Source organism: Anser anser, assembly GCF_964211835.1.
Source record: "Anser anser genome assembly, chromosome: 1".
Classification (NCBI taxonomy): Eukaryota; Metazoa; Chordata; class Aves; order Anseriformes; family Anatidae; genus Anser; species Anser anser.
In genome coordinates this window covers 90192049-90215823 of record NC_139720.1, presented here as the reverse complement: position 1 = coordinate 90215823, position 23775 = coordinate 90192049, and the positions used below count along the sequence as shown (strand labels likewise).

At 38.4% G+C, this 23775-nt stretch overlaps 1 protein-coding gene across 7 annotated transcripts in view; it reads left to right on the top strand.

Moving 5' to 3' along the window:
* EPHA3 (EPH receptor A3) overlaps positions 1–23775 on the top strand; it is a 217795-nt gene that overhangs the window by 153645 nt on the left and 40375 nt on the right. For 5 of the 7 annotated variants that reach the window (XM_083838242.1, XM_083838240.1, XM_083838245.1 and 2 more), the window contains 5 exons: positions 4784–4908; positions 11379–11541; positions 13789–13891; positions 14356–14423; positions 18729–18854. In XM_083838242.1, coding sequence (XP_083694368.1) covers positions 4784–4908; positions 11379–11541; positions 13789–13891; positions 14356–14423; positions 18729–18854 — 585 coding nt within the window. The remainder of the gene's footprint in view (positions 1–4783; positions 4909–11378; positions 11542–13788; positions 13892–14355; positions 14424–18728; positions 18855–23775) is intronic. The other 2 variants (XM_083838243.1, XM_083838241.1) reach the window with 1 other exon arrangement.

Below are 23775 nucleotides of genomic sequence, written 5' to 3'. Positions count from 1 at the left end.
CTTGCACCTTTAATAGTCGTGAGTGAGGAGGGTTTTACACTTGTGAGCCTAAGCTCTCTGGATCATTGCATTCGTTACCTTTTCAACATCCACATTCCCAGTTGTCACAAATGCTACCTAACAGCACTGAGCGCTCAAAGTACATTTCCCCTTGTAGCTCTAGGGAGTTTTGAATGTTCATATTAACTGCTTAAACTAGTCATAAACCAGTTAGACTGTAGTACCGGAGCAATAGTAACCATCTGATGCATAAAAATGTCCCTGTATAGGTTGCATGTGACGACTGAGAATAAACACTTTCTTGCTGAAGAAAAAAATGACATAACCTGTCCATGCATGGCCACACACGCCTAAAGTTAATTATAAAAGCAAAACAAACAACCCAGTGAAGGAGTGCTAATACATAAATCACAACACCAATAAAAATGTAAATACATAGAGGCCTATGATCAACAGGATTTATCCAACAGTCACTGAAATGCTGTCTATTCAAATCTTCAGTCTAAAAAAAAAAGTATTCTCCTTAAGTTTTGCTTTGAAACTCATGTTCTCTAAGTGATAATTAATTCAACCTATCTTTGTGTTGATGCTGGTTCTTTAACGTTATTCTGACAAAATTCTGCTTATCTAAAAATGCTTTATAATATGTCATTTGTTGCTATCCTGTAGTAACAACCTTGATTTTGTCAATGGGAGCAACAGCCATTTAGAAGATTTGTTCTAGTGTTCTTGTTGCTGCACTATGTCGTTATTTTTCACTTTTAAGAAAGGAAAATCCTGAGACTGCAATGAAAAATGGAGAATTTAAGTATGGAATAATTCTATTCCTTTCCGTAACCTGATTTTGAATTCTGTCTCATCCTACTGTAGCTATTTAATGGTCTTCAGGAAACAAGAAACTCGTCTCCTATCTTCCTCATCCAAGAGACTAATACGCAGCACTGCTCTTGGTGATAGCTCTGTTGTTTAATGGTTTATCATGTTGACTTCCTTCAACAGGAGTTTGTCTCTTTGCTAGAACTTCAGTCTCTTCAGAGGAGGCAATAAAACACAGAGCCTTTCTGGTGAGAAGGGAGGATTAGTTGTCTTACAATATGGAAATTAAGGCTGACTTCTGCTTTGGGCCAGAAATGGCTGTTTTGAGGTTATCAGAGCTTCCTGGGCTTGGTTGGAGGTAGTCCTTTTCTGCTTCAGAGGGTATATTCAAGAACACTTAAGGGGAAAAAAGAAGATAAGTGCATATCAAAAGACACTTACTTAGAGCACAGTTTATATGATGTTTGTTTGTTTTGTTTATAGCATTGTATTCTAGGGAAGTGTACAAAAAATGAAATTAATTCTATGGTCCAAATGTCAAGTTATTCTTTCTAAATGCACCCCAGACCTGAGCATGAGGTGGCAAAGGCACTTGTGTTTTCACACGACTATCCCCATGCAGAACAATACATTCTTAGAGGTTGCCTTAACTTTAACCACATCTTAAATCCATGGATTACAGTAGATCTAAGCATAAACTTTAAATTGGTCTGAACAAGATGTTTACTTATGTTAGGGTTGAAGGACTTCTAACACTTTCAAACCTACCTATGCAACAGATACAGCAGAAAACCAAAAACGTTTGCGTTGAGATTTAAAACTTGAATAGTTCAGACTCTTTCAGACAAGCAAAGGAAGCTTGAACCATGAACCGTGGTGGTAATTTTTGCTTTCTATCTTAACTTGGTCAAACCAAAGGATAACTGGTATGTGTTCTTCACTTAGTCTTGTTTTAGTGGAGGAAACAGAGCTAGACCTATAACTGCCAAGTAAAAAACAGAGTAAGTACAGACAGAGACACATGTTATGCAAGGCAGCAGGTGCAGCAGAAGCCAGGTCACCTACATCTCAGCTTGCTGCAAAGACTGGTGTTGGGAAAGCTTGTCTGGCTGCTGGGAGAGGTCCCTGATAGGGGGGTCCTCTCCAGGGCTCTGCTTCCTGCGGCAGAGATGAGGGGGACACTCCAAAGTCAACTATTGCACGTGAAATCCAATGTGAACACATAGAGGTGATGGGAACAGCAGGAAAATTAAATCCCCACCCAGACGTTGAGTCTTTATTTTCAAAATCGTGTGTGCTCCGAAGTTAAAATGCTCAGATGATGTATAAGGTGGTTAAACAAGATAATGAAAAGATAATATACAAAACGATTAAAAAATTAAAAATGAAATTACAAACATCTTTCCCTCTGAATAGAAATAGTGTGGTGTGTCCTCTGGAAGCAGATAATGCACCACAAAATTACCTGGGGGAACTGTTCCTTTATGCACTGAAGGCTACGTAAATCTAGATAACTTCTGTCACACATATAGTTAAGATGATGATTTAAACAGATTTGTGTATATATATATATTTCATATATATATATATGTGTGTTTATATACATAATTTCCATAGCTCAACAGTCCAGCAGCTGGTGGAGTGCAGCGCCATGCTGCAGAAACCAGATCCGCTCTGTGTGTGGGACTGAAGGGCCCTGAAACTTTTTGTTCCCTGGGATCATCAGTCTCCCCTCCACCCACCCGTGCTCTGGGATGCTGTCTCTTTCAGACACTGTATATGTGTGATTTCTAAGCAGCTTTGAGAACCCTAGGGATCAGAAGAGGTGTATGAATGTTTTATAATGTTATTGATAACTGCAGAGCAGACGCTTTTCTAGTAAGCCGCTGTGAGATAAGTTACTGGTAGCATCTGCAAAGATGTGTGTAAATTAGCTTAAAATAATTAATGCTGTGTTGGAAGAAAGCTTTTTTTAAGGCACATCTGTATTGGTGCATATAAGATTATTTCAGCCTGCCCTGAGAGTGTGTTATAGCACAAATTACCATAATTTATTAGGGGAAGAGCCATTTCTGTTAATCATATATTAATTATTCATAAAATCTGTATTAATGTTACCTTAATGGGAAGTGTTACCAGCTGGGTACTGGGCTTGGCACTCTATTCAAACACAGAAAAAGATAAGTAGTTTGACTTAAAGAGAAGATATAAAAATGACTTACAGGAGCATAAAAGCAGCAGGCGTGGGTCTATGAGTTAGCATAGAGCTGGCTAGGGCCGAGCAGTCCAGCCAGCTTGCTGCTTTGTGTTTTGGCTCCAGTGATGGTTTGTGCCCTAGTGAAATTCGAGTGGAATTGCTGAAGGATGTTCATTACCAGCCAGTCCTGTATACCTTGCACTAGTGCCTTTTGGCTCTTCAGCTAGCATGGGTCTGGTGAGATTAAGTAAAATCAAGAGACTCTTTCCCATTGCACTTTAAAAATAAATAAATAAATAATCTTCAATAATTTAAATTCAGGAGAAATTCTTCGTGTTTAGTGAGAGAAAAAAAAAAAAAAAGGATTTTGGCAACTTTTTAGTCTTGTCAGGAAGCTGTTGGGAACCATGTGGTATGTAAAAATGCTGTCCAAAGGATGCATTTCAGCCCGGAACGGATGTGAAAGTGTGTATATAGATATGTCTTATGTGGGCGGATGCAGCTTCCTTGATGCTCTACTCAGCTAAAGGAGGCTGTTAGGTTATGATGCAAGACTAGGAGGTACATTTTAGTGGAAGTTTAGCAAAACCAAGCACAGCATGAATTTGGGGGGATGAAAATCCAAACACACAGGGCACTGGCTAATGCATGCAAATGTGTAAAGCCTGTAAAGTGCAACCAGTTTTATATGAACAGTAAAAACTTCATAGGATTCAGCTGAAATTGAATTGTTTAGATCAGCTATAGCCTTTTTATTAGGATAGCACAATGTGAACTTATAAACACATTTGTTTTACATGTTAAGATAAAAGACTGTTTATTGGTAAAAGATTTTTCTTTTTAAAGACAGTTACAACCTTTAATATGTGATCTGTAAGTTATCATCTGATGAATTTTGGCCAAAACCACGGACGAGAGGCATTTGGAGTAGGAAGCCAACCCGTGAGAAGTGGGGAAAAAAAAATATAAATAAATAAAAACTTGCATAGCTCTCAGTGAGTCTAGGAAACCTAGGCCTGGTCTTGGAACAGCCCATAGAGCTGGGTGGTCTGAAGATGAACCCGTGTTAAAGGATCTTAGGTAATTATCGTCTTTTTCCTTGACGTTGATAGTACTTCCAAGTTTTGGGTGGTGGGCGACTCTGTAGCATGCAACCAATTGTCATGCCTAACCATGATTAATGCAGATCAGAAATGAGGTTATTCTGCAGTTTAGGTATTTTTTTTCTTCAGATTTCATTTTCAAAGCAGTGTGGTAAAGGAAAAGCGGTATATGGGAGCAATTTGTATCTGGAGAACTTACCAAATAATGTTATAAAAGAGGCTCTATTCTGCAGGAAGCAGTTAGCAGTGGTGCATGGGGCATCCCAGCACTGTTTTACACTTGCTTATGAAATGAATATCATAGTTCTGCAGAGCCTGGTAATGATAATACGTCAGCATTACAACAAATAGGTAGTACTGTTGTTTTGTTCTCTTCTAGTACATCAAATGTATTTCATTGCTTACACTGTAGTAGCAGATTGAAACCATCTGCCGTCTTGCCACTAGTCAGCCAGTCTAACAGAAAATCTCAGCTCATTTTCTTTGAGGCCGGCGCGCTGTAAGGCATGTGTACCAGGACGATAATCCAGCTGCTGAATGTTGATACAAGTCCAGACCTATGCTCATGAGTCTTTCAAATGGAAACAGTACTCTTTGCCAAGGATTGGAACAGAGATAACCTGGGTTTGCTTTTTTCTCCTCCTTGCTCCCCCCATCCCCTATACAGCTCCATCCCCCATCACAGTAATAAGGAAGGACCGGACGTCCAGGAACAGCGTGTCTCTGTCTTGGCAGGAACCTGAGCATCCAAATGGGATCATCTTGGACTATGAGGTCAAATACTACGAAAAGGTGGGAAGAAACACTGACGGGGAGGTTCTTATGCTAGTAATGTAGTTATTAAGTCTTGCTTAAGTCAAGGGTTCAGAGACACCCCTATTCACTCACTATCTGCCTCAGTAGTGATGAAACCCTTCTGTTTTTGGGAAGCAGAACATCATGAAAATATGAAATGAAACCATTAAGTAATGTTGTCTATGAAGTTCATCCCTAAATGCATCAGAACAAATGTGGACTAATTCTGAAATGGTGCAATACTTTTTTTTTTTTGTCTTAAGTAAAATTTATTTACTGAGTTCTATTATGCTGTCAATATTCATAGAGTAATTTGTCAGCATCCGTGTGTTGGTGCTTTCACAAACCTCTGTTACACAAAGACAACGTGGAAAAGAAATGGACTATCCTTTCAGGGACAGCTTTGCACTGTGAAAGTTCCCACTTTTCATAAATAACTGAATTTCTCATAAATTATATGTAGATAACTGCAAACCAAAGAAAATCTGCCATTAAATATGTTCTGTACAAACATTTTTTTGTACTTACAGCTGTTTATTGCTACCTCATATATAGATTTGGATTTAGTAAAAAAATTAAATCTTCATAACCAAATAGTTTTTTCTACATCTTGCAGGTAGAATTGAAAATACCATTAATTGTTGCAAAGATTGTGAAGAATGGTATTGGTCATTTGTAGATTGATCAGATAGGACTTCTGACGGAATATATTGCTACTGAAACTGGGAAAACTTTGAAAAAATGGCAGGAATAATGGTTTAATATAGTATTTACTAATGGTGTTCATATCTAGAAATCAGGCTTAGTTTTCATGCATACGTGGGAATTCTTGGTGCCAGTATCCACTTAGAAACTAGTGTTGAAAAGATTCCACAGCTATTCGGTTAGGCTTTAGAAAGTTTCTTCATGGAGCTTTCCAGTGGGACAATGGGGTGTTGATAGTCCACACCTGATTTTCAGCCAAAGAATGCGGAGTGGAAGTCTATATTCTTAAAAGATTTCTCCCAAATTAGCGTGCCATCTGATTTTGGGGTGTTTTGGTGGTGGTGAGGTTTTTTTGGTAAATTTCTAAACATATGTAGTATTACAGATAAAAGGATAAAAAGATAGCTTCTTAAACATCTTCATTCAGTCTCATCTTAGAGAGCAGTAGCCTGTAAACATTCACTTTGTGTTTTTTTTTTTTTTCTGTTAATTTCAATGGGAACAAGATTAAGCCCAGATCCTGGGCTTGAGGAGAAGTAAAAGAGCACCAGTTCATACATCAGATTGTCTTTAATTGTACAGTACACCCTCAGCAGTACAAACATGCAGGAACTTCCTTTTTTTTTTTTTTTTTGAACAGGCCAGGTTATTTGCCTGTAGGCTTAACTTGAATTTCATCTGAGCCCTTGGCTGCTCTTGCTGCCCTTGGCTGGCCCCTTGTTTCCCAAGAGCTGCAGCAGCCCCATCTCAGCTCCTCCTCCAGCCTTTCCAAGTGGAAGTCCTGTACTGGGTGGCTCTCTCAAGTCTCGTGGGGCAAGGGATGTGACACTCAGGTGTGTTGCTTGCCCTGGCATAAGGTTGACCTGTTTGCTGTTAGCTGTCCCGAAGGGAAAGAATTTTCTCCTTGTGAGCATATAGTTCATTTTATTTGAACTATCACCAAGTTATATTTGTATATCTGTGGGGTGTTTGTGGGTGTTTTTTTTTTTTTTGGTGTTTTGATCATTCTGCACTGAAATTGGCTTGTTTTATTCAAGAAAATTGTCACCCTTCAGTACAAGGGTACGCACAGTTTAGGCATGTGGCTGCTATTCCCGCTGTGTATATCCAGTCTTGTGGAGCAACTGCTTGTTGTAAGACAGCTTCATGAGACAACCAGCCTTATGAGGCTGATCATGCACATGTGTTTCTTCCCTTTGAAGTCTGTGATCAAGCGTTCATACGCACCAGACAGCTTTCTTAAACCAAAGAGCCAATTGCTTAACAATAGGAGCCAGACCATTCAGAGCCAAGGGGCTTTAAAAAAACAACCTTCCGACACCACTGCTTTTAATGTGTGGTCTGCAGCCCCTCTGGGAGTCAGAAGCCTATTCCTCAGGGTTTATGGAAGTTAACGAAGAAAAGCAAGTCTGTAGTCAGGAGGCTTTAATCCATTGCCCTCTTTAAGTCTGCAAATCAGAAAATGTTGAAAATTACTGCTATAGACAGGTTAAACTTACCTAGAGCTGGGCCAGCCGGTGCTGGGTGGTGACATTTCAGTCCTCCCTTGGGGAGATGTTGCTTTTCAGTCTGAGATCACTGAGCAGTCCCTTCCTCTCCTCTTCTGAAAAGAAGGCTTGCTTTTTAAAATGGCCCAGTCTTTTTGAAGTCATCTTGGTTGTGCTCATAGAAAAACACTGTTGTTAAGTGGCAGCTGCTAGGATATAAACCCTTCACAGTTAGCAGTCTGGGTATTTCTGCTGACAACTCGTACATGATTGCTGATAGATGATTTATGTTGAGCCATTGTTTTCCCTCCTGCTTGTTTTTACTCACAATACCTCTCATAAATTAAGATATACAGTATTAATAGATTATTACGAGTCAGCCCAATTCCATCATGCACTTTTGACCATGCAAATTTCTGTTTGACTTTGCTGGGTTGTTGATATATTTTGAAGAATAAGTGATATTTTGGGGTAAGTAAATGTTACTGATTTTCAGCGTGTTACAATAAATAGATTTGGATTGAAAAATAGGGCTTCCTGTATCTAAATGATTACATCTTTTAGTTTTTCTAATGCATTATTGGCATATAAAGTATGTGGAAAATACTTGTTTTCAGAAAATGTAACTAATCTTCCATTTTTATCACCAGTGATTTCACCTGTGTACCCAAGAAAGAATAGAGCTCTGTATGATGTTTCTAGAGAAATTAGGATTGCAGTTCTGGGAAACTATATTGGAGTGAACTTATGGAGTTTTATGCTTAACACTATGAACAGAGAATGATAGGTTTTTATACTCAGTGTTTGGAAGAGAATTGCATTTTCTGTAAAAACGTATACGGCCTGATTATGAGGTTATTTGACCAGTTACTATTTATTTAAAGCATTTAAAAGAAATAAATTCTTCTTTCAGGTATAAAAATGAATACCATATGAAACATCTACTCATCTTCTTTATGGAAAGGCATGATATTTTATGGTACGTTAGAGGTACAAAATGACACCCTAGTTTAGTCCGTCCATATATAATGCTGTGCTGGATTTTGAGAGTGTCAGCCAACAAAGTGCTCATATAACAGAAGTCAAATTTTCTTCTTACACAAGCAGATACTTTTTTTTTCCTTTTGTCCTTGCTCACCTAATTAAGTTCTCTCAAAGGAGTGCTTTATCATGCAAAGACAAAATATCCCATGAAAATTATTAATTGCTTCATTTAAATATGTGGGTAATAATTGTGATAAATAAATCCCACAGTCTTTGTAAGGGTGAAGTTCTGTTCAAAACAATGAGTGAAATTTAATTGCAGTCTTACATTGCTAAACTGGATTTGCCTTTGCTATCATTGAAATCAAGGCTCAGTAGACTGGTTAAAGCAAACAAATAACTATATCCAGTTTGGGATCTTTCTGAGGCTGAAGAAGTAAATTAAATGCAAATGCACTTAGTTGCTTTTAAACTCTTATTGTTAGGGCTTTAAGGGCAGGCCATGTATACTCAGTGAGCTTTGTAGGAGCTGTCATATTGACAAACAGTTGTCTCCAGCAATGCGAGGAGGCAGTGCTGGAACCAAGGGTTCCTCCCAAAGATGTGCAGCCTGGGTTTGGCCTCTCCTGCGTACATGCTGCCAACAGAGAAAATGTTCTTCCTCATGTAGTGTAAACACTCACTGTACTTATCTGAAAAGAACATACCATTCACTCTTGCTAGTGCTGCCACTATAAATGCTAAATGGATCCAAAAAATGTCTTTTGTGAAGCATAGTTTATAATTATAAAATTTCATTTGCATATGAGACACTAACAGTAGTGGGATTTGCTTCCCAGTAAAGATTGTGTCTCATAAACTATGTAGAAATGATCAAGAAGAATATGCGTTCTGCATCCAAGTTCAAATTTATCATCAAACAGAGTGTTTGATTAAAGTTCGGCTTGGCAAATAGTGACTCTCCTCTTTGTATATCCCTTCTGCTTATGGCAGCTCTAGCACTGTATCTCTGAAGTTTTACTTCATCCTCAGGAAAGATAAACTTGGGCTTTTATGTGGTGTTTCAGTGATTTGATTACTATTAACATAAAAAATGACTTTCAAAATATGTGTATAAAAAGCTTGCCATAAACTAAGATACCATGACATCCTCCATACCGTTGTTTTAAACATTTATTTTCCAAGTTCCATTGTGGATTATTAACAGACAAGGCCATGACTATATTTTCCTTTGCACATATGTATCTGCACAAGAGGGAAATGTTTGCATTTCATAAAAACAGCCTGAAGTGAGATCAAAATGAATGTCCAGTCACAGCATACACAAAAGATCTTATGTTTTAAAGACAAGATTATTATGTCTTTGAATGTAGGCAATGACTTTAATTTCAACTGAATGATGAGATAAGACTGTAAATTATAATACTAGGCCTTTGTTAGTTCAAAAATACATATTTTAGGCAAACCTGTTAGCTCTTTAGAATGTCTTCCTTATTTTCTCCCTGGAATCTATAACCAAAAACTTTTTCAGAGAAGTATCAGAAAACCACAAGAAAATCCGATGCTGATTTCCTTTTAATACTTAGGGTGCAAAGAAAACAGACCATGATAAACATTTTTATAGACAGTCTTTCAAGAATAGGTCCAGCTCATCCTATTTGAGGTTTTGATTCTGGATGGTAACTTTTAGACAGAAGCTTAGCATTTTTTTCTCTTTTTTTTTTTCCCCAGTGTGAATACTTATGCGCATAATGTTGGATATTATGTAAAAATTTTGGCAGTTTCCCTAACTATGGTACAAATGTCTCTGTTTCTCTCTCTGTCAAAGATTTCCAAGAATTAGTTAGACTTCTGTAGCACCAAAGAGGGGAATAATTTCTGATACCAAACTGCAAACTTAAAATAGTCCTAACTTGTTCTGGACAGTACTACAGAGCAAACAGGCTAAAACAGCTCCACTCACTTTGCTCACATACATAAAGGAGAGCTGGCTTTGACAATCTCAGAGTAAGTGGAGTGTTTTCCAACCTGCCTGGCCTCAGTACAGCATTGCCAAAGTTAAAAGCTAAGACAATACCATAAAACATAGCGGAAATTGAATGAGATTCTTTGCGTTCAACATACATTAACCTAACTCACATTCTACTTTTCACCCAGGCAAAACTCAACAATCTGAGTGTATTTCAGAGTGTTCAAAGTAAATGGACAGCAGATGAAATCCCCACCACCTCTAAAATAAAGAAATTCCTTGTCACAAGCCTGAACAACTGAGATTCTCGTGGCTCCCCACGTGTGGCTACTATCCAAGTCTTTCTGAGGCACTTCCAGCTGCCATTTTCAGAAAGCCAAAAATGCTCTTTTGGTACAGAATGGCTTTAATAAAATAAGCAATACCTCAGGCCCCAAATGCATGCTTAACTTTTTAGACTATGCGCTTAGAGGGGGACTGAGACATACTTTTGTCATAATTAGCTTTTTACACAGTATGAAAAGTATCCAAACTTACTAAGTTATGAAGTCCTCTATTTCTTATTTAATATAAAAAATGAGTATGTCAGAAATACGTGGCTATTTGTGAGGATATCGTCTGTACTGGATGCTCTCCTTGTTCTTCAGCAAAAAACCATATGGAGCAAACATGCGTGTCCTTCCTGGCTACTGAAGTCCTAGACGTGTTCAGGAACAAGTTCGGTGGGGTTTCGCCCAAATGAGGACTGACGCATCAGGCTCATAGTTTTTATGGCATAATAGTAAACTGGTTATATTAGCCTGTTCACAGAGCTCGGCTAAGGAGTCTGGGCAGACTGCTGTTCTGACTGTTACAAGGGTACACACTGTCTTGTAAAACACGAAGCAGTAAAAACTGAGTCCTGCAATAGCTCTGCAGGGCCCTAAAAGCTCTAAATTGGCCTGTTACAACTTCCAGTTGAGTGCAGTAGGCAAATCTGTTTTATGGTTTTTAAATAAAATTGTAATCTTCATTTTTCTTGTTGTATTACAGGGTATGGACAAAATGGTACAAAGCCATTTAATGAAATGTCTTATGCTCAGCATGTCTAGGATTTGATTTACAGTGCAAGGCCGTAGGAGCTCTAATGATTTAGATTTCTTGCTAATCAACAGATTTTTAGTTGATTGAAAATGAATGGCTGTGCAAGCATTTGTCAGGCTATAAATATTCAAAAAATATGCCGGTGCTCTCCGGGTGATTTGTAGTCGTTTTGTACCAAACACCTCTTGTTTCTGTTTCTTAGGGTGTGGTTGTAATCTGATAATTTCTTTTCCCAAAAGCAGGAGCAAGAGACAAGCTATACTATTCTGAGAGCTAAGGGCACCAACGTTACTATCAGCGGCCTCAAACCTGATACCACCTATGTCTTCCAAATTCGAGCCCGAACTGCAGCTGGATATGGGACAAACAGCCGCAAGTTTGAATTTGAAACCAGTCCAGATTGTATGTATTTGTTCAAATGGTTTAAATTGACTCCCTGGCCAGTTTCTGACTGATTTGAGTGGCTCTTTTCATTCCCTTTCTGGTTTAGTAAATGCAACTCATAACTATTTATGATGTGTCTTTCTGGGTAGCATTACTATATAACTTTATGTTTTATCATTAAAATTGAAATATGCTGTAAAGAATATACCACAAATGTCACAGGTGGTATTTTCCTCCATTCTGTACCCTACTGCAGCCTGATGCCAGAATCAATACCTTCCTAGGCTGCAACTCCCACTGAGGGAGGGCTAGGTATAATACCTATTAACAGTTTGTGGCCTGGACCCCATGGACTTTAAACCCTGTGCCCCAAGAGAATTAATATTATATTGGTCCATTACTCCAGTGGGTCAAGGTGTAATTCTCCACGTTTCTGTGCAGCTGATGTCTCCTCTGCAGCCTTCAGGTGAAACTAATGCGTTCAGTTAAGCAGCTGGTCCCAGAGCTGGGTGGTTTAACTCCCTTCTCTCTCTTGCTAGATTTACTTGCCTTTTTCTTTTCTCTAATGCCTAGATAGTAGCACTTGCTTACCTGATGACCTTATTGGTATTCTTCACAAGTTTTGTTGTTACATCAGAAAAATTTTTAATGGTGCTCTTCATCCTAATTGTTACATTCTCATCACTTCGTACTACATAGTAAATCAGACCTTCTCTTTGCTAGAAGGTGAAAGTGGCTTAATGCATCAAAAAGTCTGCCTTTGTTTAGCTAACCAGTTACCAATGTAGGCTGGTGCTGCATAATTAAAGACTGTTTAATATTTGGAAGACAGGCAGAGTTGTATCTCCTGTTTAGAGTTGTAAGACAACTCAGGACTATAATTCTGATATGGACTCGTAAGGCTTTTTCATGTACTCATGATAAGGCTTGAGAACCCATGGTGTGAGAAATGCTCTGCTAAAATAAATTCTTAACTAAGAAGAGAAGCATAAGCCTATTGGTCTTGCACTTAACATCTACGTATTTTTGAGATATTTTAAGTATTTCATTTTCCCCTTATTCTTCCCCCACCTCAGCTTTCTGGAAATCAAATAATCAAATGAGGTCCTTGTTTAAGGAAAAAAAAATTAACAAGTACTTTTATGATTACATGCAGTATTGGCATAATGGATGAAACTCATGATAGGACAGAGTACAAGGAGAAGAAATCTGTTGTGATAAAAGATATCATAACTTGGAAGTTGATGAGCTTTTAAAGCAATTTTAAAATAGAAGTTTGAAAAGATAAAAGAAAAAGGGAGAAAAGGTAGAGTAGCTAACCAAAAATGTGGAAGGTGTCAGCAGACAGTGTTGCATGTATCTCAATAAAGAACATACAAATTATACAGATAAACACCAACTCACATAACTGAGTTAACTGCTGCCATGTCATAGTAACGCAAGTGCAGTTCTCCCCATGGGGACAGGTGTGATTCCAGGCAGTCACACAGACAAACTGCCCAATTTGTGGGGAACAGGAGGGCTATCTTTCACCTCACTGTGGACAGCTAACTTGAAGTGTTATGGTGAGGTGCCTAATTCTGCTTACTCGGAGAAGATAGATAGGTGTCTACTGAAGATGCTTCACCATACCAAAGATCTAAAGGTGTCCAGTCTATGGCAGCCTAGTGGGCCCAAACTCCAGGCTTAGGCACTGCAGAGAAGTATCCACTGTAAGGAGAAAAAAGCCCTTCTTTTCTTCTGTAGGCACTGATTAACCTAGTTAATCCTTGTATACGTGGATAGAATCTGTGCTTCAGTGATACTGTTAGGCTAAATTGTAATGCCTAATTCATTAAAGCACTTTCCATCACATGTAAGTGAGAGTAAGGTTGGTTATTATTGACTGGCTGGGATTTCTTACAGAGGAAAAATTCCTTATTTTCTGTAACAAAACAATGTGTGTGTCATGGTATGTATGTTTCTGTGTATATATGTATGTGTAAGAATCAGTTTAACATCTGTTACTACAATCAGCAATAGTAAAAATCAGCAGTAGGAGCAACAACTCATGTAAATTTTCAAAGAAAATATTTCTTTCATTTTCTTCCCTTGTATTTATTTGTCTGATGAAAAATTACCTAGCAGATTAAATATTTGGCGGGAAACCAGATGCTATATAGTGATGACTCAATCTGTCTGTTCCCTATATGATTGTCAATTGTGGTGTAATTAATGTTTTGTGCGTGGGGGGGTTATTTATATATTTTTGTGTTAACTTTCCAGCATTCTCCATTTCCAGTGAGAATAGCCAGGTGGTAATGATTGCCATTTCAGCCGCAGTTGCCATCATTCTCCTCACGGTTGTAGTGTACGTCCTGATTGGGAGGTTAGTTTGTCCTCTGTTTTGCACATTTACTCCTTCCTGCATTTCCCGGTGGGGCCTTGATGAGCATGGCAAATCAGGCATCGTCAGGGGGAGCGTGGCTGGTTTGCACCTTCTCCTTTGTCTGCTGCCCCCGGAGCTCTGAGCACTGCTTTATGCTTGGTAATGAGCCCGCTAACGTTCGCAACCCCAATCATGCAGCAGTTGTTAAAAAATGCTATAAACACATTCTTAGGCAATTGTAAAATTAAACTGTAGGGGTCAAAAATCAACAAATCCTCTCATTAGCCAATTTCCTCAAATTCCCTGAGAACATAACATGCCTCTATAGGGTACGGAGAATGTAAATATCATTAAACTTTCAAACAGGCATTTAATTGTGGAGGAAAAACATTTTATTCTTTTTCCACCTGCAGTTAATGTATACAATTCTCTATATTCATTTTTTTTCCCTCTGTTGCTTCTAGATTCTGTGGATACAAGAAGTCTAAACATGGGGCTGATGAGAAAAGACTACATTTTGGGAATGGCCATTGTAAGTTACTGAAGCCTTCTAATGCTTCCAGATCTTTTGAATTCATCCCCTAGATAATTGTTGTTTTTCAATTTAAAGGGGGGGGGGGGGGGGGGGGGGGAGCCATAACTCACTTAAACCAAAGTGAAATTGGGAAGAGAATTATCTCTTCTCTTGTGGGTAAGCAGATTTTCCCCAAACAATCAGTCTTAGCCTCAGATTCATTCATTTGTTCAGGTTAGTAATGAGCAAAACATTTCAGTCTATGTTCAAACAAAGCATGTGGTTAGCAGTATGATATTGATTCTGCTGTGCATTACTGAAATGCAGAGTGTAACTTCAACTTCCTCCTTATCAACTGCATAACATCTAAGCAAAGACATTTTTTTCTTAAAGCTAAATATAAAATCAATGAAACGGGTCTTGATGACTGCTGAAGGGACCATGAAAACTGCTTGCTTAACAAAGATGACCTGATAATAAATTTAGTTGGGAATTATTGTAAGCATAGGCTGAAAAGTGATTTGGTGTAGCTTCTTAAATTAAGAATAACTACTAAACAAACATCCCACAAATTAATGGGATTTCTTAATCCAGCTTTCTTTATGATTGTGCTTTGTTCAAGACCTGATTTTCCACTTGCAAGAGTGCATATCTCTGTGCTGTCTGTGGGTCTCACCACAGCTAGGAAGAGAGCCTTTCTGCTGACTTATATTGTCTTTGAATCACAAAAAATGTAAATAGTTAATGCTCATCCTGAGGAATCTGGGTTACTCTTGAAACTTCTCCCAAACCCAAAGCATATCCATTTTTGATGTTTTCACACCAATTTTTACTGAGGCTAAATGTCCCTTCATTCCTGGGTCATTTGGCTGTGTCCTGTGAAAGGAACAGCGTGCAACAAGGTCCCATCCAGGAGGTGCTCGAGGGAGGAACTGATTTTCTGAGCCCAGGAGTGATTTGTGGTTACCAAGAAGAAGTCACTTGCTATGGCCGTAGTTGGAGGAAGAGGTCTTGCTGCAGTATGGCAGCTCCTCTCCATGCCTAGCTCTGCGAGGTGGATAAACCAGAAGTGCTTTTCCACAGCAGAGGAGTTGTGGATTGTGAAAGCGAGGTCATGATCAAATCTCTGCCCATAACCTCTTCAAAATAGGAATAAATTAATTTTGGAGGAAAAGTTTAAGGGAGAGGAAGGTGATGGTTTAAAATTCCTGATTAGGAATGGGGGAAAATGCAGTGATTAAAAAAAATATGAATTTTGGATTTTTTTTCATCTTTGCAGAGAGCAGACAATGCCATTCATAAACACCAGGACTGGAAACTCCTTTTTTTCCACCCACAGAATTCTTGGTGTCTAATGAGCATGCCTTTAACAAGAAGCATCAGTTTGTCTTTAAAGCTGCTTCAGCTCCAGCCAAGAACCCTGCTATACTATGTAAACCACATTGAACTGTGTATTTCTATTATTTGTCATATTGTAAGTTTAATGTGGTTTATGCTTAAGCATTTTCCTTCCGTGCATATCCTTTTGCACATGACAGTGACTCTGTACCATCCTCAAGAAGACAGCCGTTGGTATCAGCATCCCAACCCCCCAAATATGCCTCCCCACCAAATATAATTGAATTAACATTTTAATAAGGGATTTACCAGCAGTAGTTGGAAATGAGAACTGCTTCCTAATCCCAGTGGCAGTGGAATAACTGTTCTCTGACTGTTCATATTATTTTAAGTTTGGAGCCCTTCCTTATCTCCAGAGAGCTGTATCCACAAATGTGTGCTCCTTCCCCTGCACTGTCAAGGGATACACAAGCTATAGCCACAGGTTTGCCTTGTACGGCCCATCAACAGCTAACCAACTAGCCTGAAAAAAAAAAAATCTGTACGGTTACATGTGGCCCATAGAATTAATGCTTCATCATCCAAATTTAATGAGGTTATAAAATAAAAGCAGCCAGTAAAAAAAGTGTCGAAGACAAATAACAGGTCAGAGTTTGCTCTCCTTACTCCCACACAATGGAAAGTTGCAATCACTATTCTTAAACATGTCAGTGCAGTTAAATTCCTGTGGATTAAATTCCTTTTAATTTGGCTTTAGATATTTATGTACTGTTTTCTGAGCAGCACCATGCTGATACACTGTGTAGTCAGAGCAGAGCTGATCACGAATCTGGTATTTCTGTTAGAAATTCTTGAAAATGATTTATTGATTTTGCAGACATTTATCTGTTAGGATTTGTGTGTATGCATGCATTTGGCTGTTGAAGCTTTATTATTCTGCTAAACTAGTCTTCCTCAAAGAACAAGAAAATAGCTCCTATGAACTAAAAATGGGTCAAGTAACTTCCCTGGCTGTCGTAAACTTTCAGCATCTCAAATACAGCAGCTGGTTTATTTCAGTCAGTTTATTCTGAATTACTTTAAAAAAGGCTCCAGCCATGAACTATTCCCTGCAGCCTTATTACAAATCCTATAATATTACTTCAAAGGAGCAAAAATGTGTTTCACCTCCTCAGATCCTCTCCCTTTGCCTTCTTTGGCTAGACCCTTTTTATTTTTTTGCTACCCTTAGGGCAATTCATGCTGGTAAAATGAAAATGTAAATTATTATGTTTGCACAGAATGAGCTGTAAAGTAGTACAGCTTAACACATGTGCATGTGTTTATTATCTGTTTTTCATGACAGAACCCAGTTACTATACAGGCTGCCCTTAATTATTGGTGTGAAGGGATTATTCTCCTTGCAGTCACCATCACCTGATCTTGGGAACCTCTGGGGTCAGCATTAAAAATCTGCAGCCAAAATCCCCACAGAGCAGAAGCTTTTAATTGTTGTTATTTTTATTGGGGGTATGAGGGAGCCGGTAACGTACATTCAGCATGGACGGAAAGGAGCATTTACAAGGTTTTTAACCAACAGCAATATACAGCCAATTACTTTTTGTTTTACTTGCAAGTAATTCTGTAATCATCAGACTCTTGAAGGAAACACACTCGGCATTTAATGCTGTGCACACGCAGCCCTTCTGTTAAGAGCGGGGTTCTTAGTTTGCCTTGTTTTTTGTGGCAATTAGCTTGGGAACTCGGTTTCATTATTTCTTTGTCAATTCTGAGGCCAATAAATCTCCATAAAATGGATTTTTTTTTCACATACACTTGGGATTGTGTGACAAAACAATGGCAAGCTATAACTAATGGTGGAAAGGTATTTTTTTCCCATCCGTCAAGCCATAGCAAATTGTGTTTAAGTATGCTAGCACTCAACAGTTGGGTGCAGGATAATCATGCCAAGCTGGAAAGGATATTACTAGGTGGGTTAAGGCTATGTTTGGAGGAGGAGTTAATATCTTTTACACAACCAACTGATTCAATTAGGAAAAGCCTGAACACGTGTCCAGCCAGGAGCTCAGGTTTTGTGGTAGAAGCAGCAAACATCAAGACAGATGTACTGGGTGTTTCACTATTTTTTAGAGAGAAACATCTTTGCATTCTAAAATGAATTCAGAGGCAAACACATGAGTTACCAGGTACGAGCACAAGCATGGGCTTGAACTGGGGTGGTGGAATGGTTTGCTTTCAGCATCTTTGTGGAGAGAAGGGTTGGGAATGATAATATGCTTCCGCTTCCAATCCTGCTGGAGGAGGAGTTGTGGACAGCTTGAAACTGCCTTTAAAATCATTCAGTCATTAGAACTAGTGCTTGCCTCTGGCAAACAGAGGAACCTCTGGCCAGGGGACTGTACAAGGGGACAAAATAATGGCATCGATGCTAGGGTGACTTAGCGCTAGATCCCAACTTTAATGCTAAGAACAATTGGATGCCATCCTTGTACAGCATTAGCATAGGGACTGGGGGGGCACGCATTTATTCATGTGTAGTTTTCTTTTTTTATGCATCTTGCTGGAGGAATCAGAAAGAAAAAGTGTGATTTCAAGTGCTCTCCGTAGTATATTCCTAAGAACTTTTCAGGTTGACTGTGGCATCACCCATTTAGTTTCATGTCTCATTGCAATTCTTTAAAAAAAAATACTATCAGGCAACATCTAAACAGAGCAAGCTGGGAGGGGCAGGTAGTATTTTAATATTTGAAAAGCAGTTAGATATGGCAAGTGCAGTGTTTTTCAAACTTCTGTGCAATAACTGCATCAGTGTCTTTGGTTTCACTCTATATTAAGATTTGTGGAGACTTATCAAAGGCTGTTTGATATGAATTAGCAGCATACCTTTTTCTGCTGTTGATTTGATTTCTGTTGTCTCATTTGCTTTCTCTAGAAGGATTAGTTAAGTCTAAGTAACATTTTCTCTCTGATTTTTTTTTTACACAGTAAAACTCCCAGGCCTGCGAACTTATGTAGATCCACATACATATGAGGATCCCAATCAAGCTGTGCATGAATTTGCCAAGGAACTAGATGCTTCCAATATATCCATTGATAAAGTTGTCGGAGCAGGTAATAAACATCAGATATATTGAACTGAAGATATCTTTTTACCGTGTGTACTGTTTTACATCATTGACTTTATACTTATGACTGGAAAGGAAATTTTCTCAGGTCTGCAACTTCCTAGATCATATTTATATCTGACTTCTGTACATATGAATAGTTAGTGGCACACACATCTACTTTTTTCCTAAAGAAAGCAGATAACTAGACCATTTTTCAAATGACACCACACAGCCCACTCTTGGACACAGTATGGTTAAGAGTGAAAAGAGACTTCAGCCTCACTTCTGTGCTTCTCTTTAAAATCTGTCAGCACAGAAAAAGGTATCAACTGTGAAGATGCATTCTATGTTTTCCTTAAATGGAATGGTGACTATTATGCCTTGAGTGAAAGCACAAACTCATTTCATACCAGTCACCACACATCCATCAGACTGCAGTGACCTTTGGCCATTAGATTGATTTTGATCACTGCTTTGGATTTGAATTATTGATTTAGCAGGAAAGGGTTGTCTGTCTGATAACCGATTGTCTGGGCCATGCAGACGCCGTAGACTGTTGGGTTTACTGAAAACAAACTGTTGAAATGAGCAGATTTTATAGCAGAGGAGCCAGATTACAGAAAGCCTCGTCACACCGAGTTATCCATGTTGCAATGCAGCATGGAGCTCTTGACAGGATGCGTGCTTGCTCCTTGAAGTGAAGTGGCAGATTGTTTCATTGAGCCAGATGATCATGAAGTGTTAGCTTTCCTGCTAAATTAAAGCATTTATGAGAGAAATACTATTGATTTTTAATCCATTGAAAATTAGTAGTTCTTTTATTATTGATTTTTTTTTTTGCTTCTCTCTAAATTTACTGTTTGAATTAAAATCATGAGATGTGAGAGAGACAGACTCCTAGTGCACAGCAAAAGATTTTCATTTGGAAAAAAAAAATGTAGAAGCAAGCTTCTGTGCTCAGTGCATCTCCTGAATAGCCCAGTAAAAGGAAACACTATTCACTCTCTCTTACTGCAGCTACTCAGCTGCTTGTAGGAACTTAAGTTGTTTTCTGCAAAGGTAGTTTTGTTTCTTGCTGGTTTTAATTTTGCCCCACAAGAGTGCACTGTTCTCCATCATCTTCAGTAAAGGCAGCAAAGCTCTGCTTACCACACAATAGAGAATGAGTATAGATAGAGAAGGGTGTTATTGAAAAGCTAAGTCCAAGAGCAGTATATTTCATTATGAGTCTTTAAGGAGTCTTCATTCACAAATGTACGCTTCCTAAACTTGTGTTGTACAGTGTATGAATGCAGAAAGCAAATCTCTAAGAATCAACAATATATCCTACTTTATAACTCATTTTTGGACATATTTTTAACTCCGAGTGCACATGAAAATGAGAGGTAAACCGAAGCTGGACAAATATGAGCTCTGAAAATGGAGGAATAGTTTTCTGAGAAGCTTCAAAAAAGCTGTCCTAAAAGTCCTAAATGTTCTAAAAGAGCCAGGTGGTTTAAAAATAAGTCCCTATGCTCTACTCCAGTGACAGTGTTGATAGCTTCAACATCGAAACCTGCAGGTCCTCTGCATTGAAGCTGTGACTTAATATACATTACAAAGCTGTTTGTTTGGAGCCCATGGCTCAGATTCATGCAGCCTAAACTCTACATGTGGCATTACAGTTAGTGTTTCCTATTAATGGTCATTAAAGATAGGAATTGGAAGGGGAAGCACGGATGAGAAGTGGGTTATGCAGTGGTGGGATCTTCCAAAATGCATTTGTAGCATCACTTCGCGCTGACCTCATGTTCAGCACATGGTAGCTCATGCATTTGGAGCACTATTGAAGACACGTGAACAGCGGTGAGTTCCTCCTAGGCTGTTTCTGCAGGAGCACCACCTTCCTTCCTCCCACAAAGCAGAAAGGCATTTCCTGTCTCTTACTTGAGTCAATGACGTACTTGAGTGAAGGACTCTTTTCCTGCCTTCTCCTTTACAAATGAAAGTGTGAATGAAATTATAAAAAGATAGAGATTTGAGAGGAAGGGATTCATTTAACTGCATTCAAGTGTGACAGAAGTAATGAGATCTTCAAGTGAGAGAAGTAATTTTGGTATTATTTATTTTTTTTTTTCCCAAATAGTTTTTCACAGCCTTAGCCAGAACTCTCTGAGAGAACAGAGGGCAACTTACATAGCTTTCAGAACATGCTCAAATGCAATAAGGAAATGCTCTTGTCCAAAAGAACCTCAAGAAAAACACAGGGGATTTTAGTTAGAGGCTAAGCATAATAAAATTGAGGTCTGGAGCCACGTTTTCAGGTTTTTCTTTACAATAATTCCTTCTTTTAAAAAAAGCTCATTTGTTTTTATGGATCCAGTTCAGCAAACCACTTAAAAACTTTAAATCCAGTTGGATCACAGGAGAATACTATGGAAAATGCTTTCTTGATTTGGAATTGACATAAGATTGTACTTCGCTGAACACTAGAGCATGCATGTGTTTTTCTTTCAAAGTTTAAACATACTTGTAGTGTGGCATCTTGTTGGTCTAAGTATTTCTAATATTTTGGGGCCAGCTGCGTTACCTTATCACGAGGGTTCACAGTGTCTCAGGTCGTATGGTGTACTGCTGTAATATTTCTGAGGTTCACAAGGTTTGTGAACAGTCAGCTTAGCTGCCCCTCCAATTCTGAGGCAGTCCTGTGCACAGCAGTACCATCAGTATTTAAAACAAAGCTAAGTTAATGGAGCAGCCAATTTCACAGATTCATCTCTTCCTTGTCCCCTGGGTCTAAATGCATGGCGAATAGCATTTACTGATGCAGTAAGCAGCCCATTAAAAAAAAATAAATCTGGAGATCTTTATATCATAAGTAGCCCTCCTAATAATATCTATTTGTTTTCCACATATAAAGAGATTCATCAGTCTGCAGGACAGGCTATACAATGTTTATGGGCGTAGCATAATTAAAAATGAGTTCTTCAGAAGGGCTTTACGTAAAAAGCCATCAACGTCATCTCTTAAACTCAGTGCCAGTTTTTCCACCTTCCAACGTATACACAATGTATTATACCCCCCAAACAATATCTGATGAGATACTGTTTCTTTATATACAGATGTCCCAAGTCCATTTATTTCTGGGACCTTATAGTAGCGATTTTCAGCAAAAAAATGTAGTATAAGTGCATATCACTATGGGTGTTGGCCAGACAAACTTATGCTGCATCCATATGGCCATGTATATGAAGGAACCAAACATATTTAGATTGTCTGCTGAGTTTCTTCCAGCTTACTCAGAGTAGTTTATGCTTCTCAAAATTTTGGCAACTAAGGTAATATTTACATGTTGATGAAGAATTATGTTTTTTTTGTTGTTGTTTTTTTGTTTTTTCCCAAGAAAGTAAACTCATGTCATATTCCCAGACACCAGGGAGCTTCATTGCTACGAAGGGTCTGATTTTCAGTCTCCTGTAGCATCTACTGGCCTTGAGGCACTTGTGGAATCTGATTAATCACCCAAGCTCTAAATTGTGCAGCCATGGCTAAATGGGACCATGTTGATGGACATCAGCCATAACCTTTTCCTTCCCAAAAGCCAAACAAATACCAGATTTATGATTCCAGACTGAAATGAAGGATTGATTGCCCAGACTGCTTGCTGCAATCACAGATACACTCTTTATTGACAGTAACTGACCAACAGTTTTAAGAGGTTAGAGACTTACAGCTTGTTGTACCATTAAAGCATAGAGAAAAGGGAATACAAAGCTGAACATTACAAGATTTATTTTAAATACTTTTTTTCTCCTTCCTCCTGTTTTAAATATGTGCTTTTGTCTTTCTCTTTGTGTTCTGGCAGGATAGAGCTGGGATTAGTGTTTGAACCAAAGAAGTGTTTGCTCTTGGTAGAGCATACCAGTAATCTTAGCTTGCAGGTTGAATATTTTTAATTAAGAAGTCTGAGTGAAACTCAACACTTGTTAGTGTACTAGTAGTAGATTTTATCATGCATTCTCTGAGCATTCGCCTGTCTTGGCAGCCTGAAATTACAAATAACAGTAGAAATAGCAGATGTAATGTAAGTGCAATTTTATATCAAGATATGCCCTGTTTTTAATTTTGGGTTTATTACATTAATAGCACAATATCATGCCTGAAGAACGAAGCAGCTCAGCAAACTTGGTAATAAGATATGGTGACTTTCACTTTATTGTTGACTCAACTCTAGCATGGGTTACCAGCAGAGAAAGGTTGTTGCCCTTTGACACATTTGTTCAGGTTTTTTTTTGTTGTTGTTGTTGTTAAATTATCTGTCTGACAGAGAAACCTTAGAAAATAAAGCTGAAAAGTGACCTCGAGAGGTCATTAAGTCCGTGCCCTTGCCCAAAACTGATCTTGTTAGGTACTTTTCTTGACAGATGCTTATTCTTTACAATCTCCAAGATAAAAGAGTTCATAGCCTCCCTAGGGAAAAAAAAAAAAAAAATCTGCTGTCCAAGTGTCCTTAGTGGTAGATTTTTTTTTCCTGATCTAACTTACCTTTCCCGTAATTTAATTACATCTACTCTTTTTTTTTTCCCTCTCGTGTATAGAAAAAGGAGTCAGTGCCCATCTTAGAGCCATTATGTTGATATGCCAGAACCATCGTCATCTCTCCCGTTTCTCAAGTCCTTATTGTAAATAAACAGCCCCAATTTCTTCAGCTATGAACAGGAATACACAGCCCTGGCTTTTAAGGTTCTGGTCATTGCTATTATTCCCTCCATCCTTCCTAAATTGCAGTACTCCTGATGGGACATGTACTCTAATGCCAAACATATAGGTGGCAAATTGATGGAAGAATAATTTCAATTTACATATAAGTACAATAATCCATAAATAAATGGGTTGAAGGTAAATTTTAAAACATATCGCGTGTGGTATCATCTCTGAAGTCAATA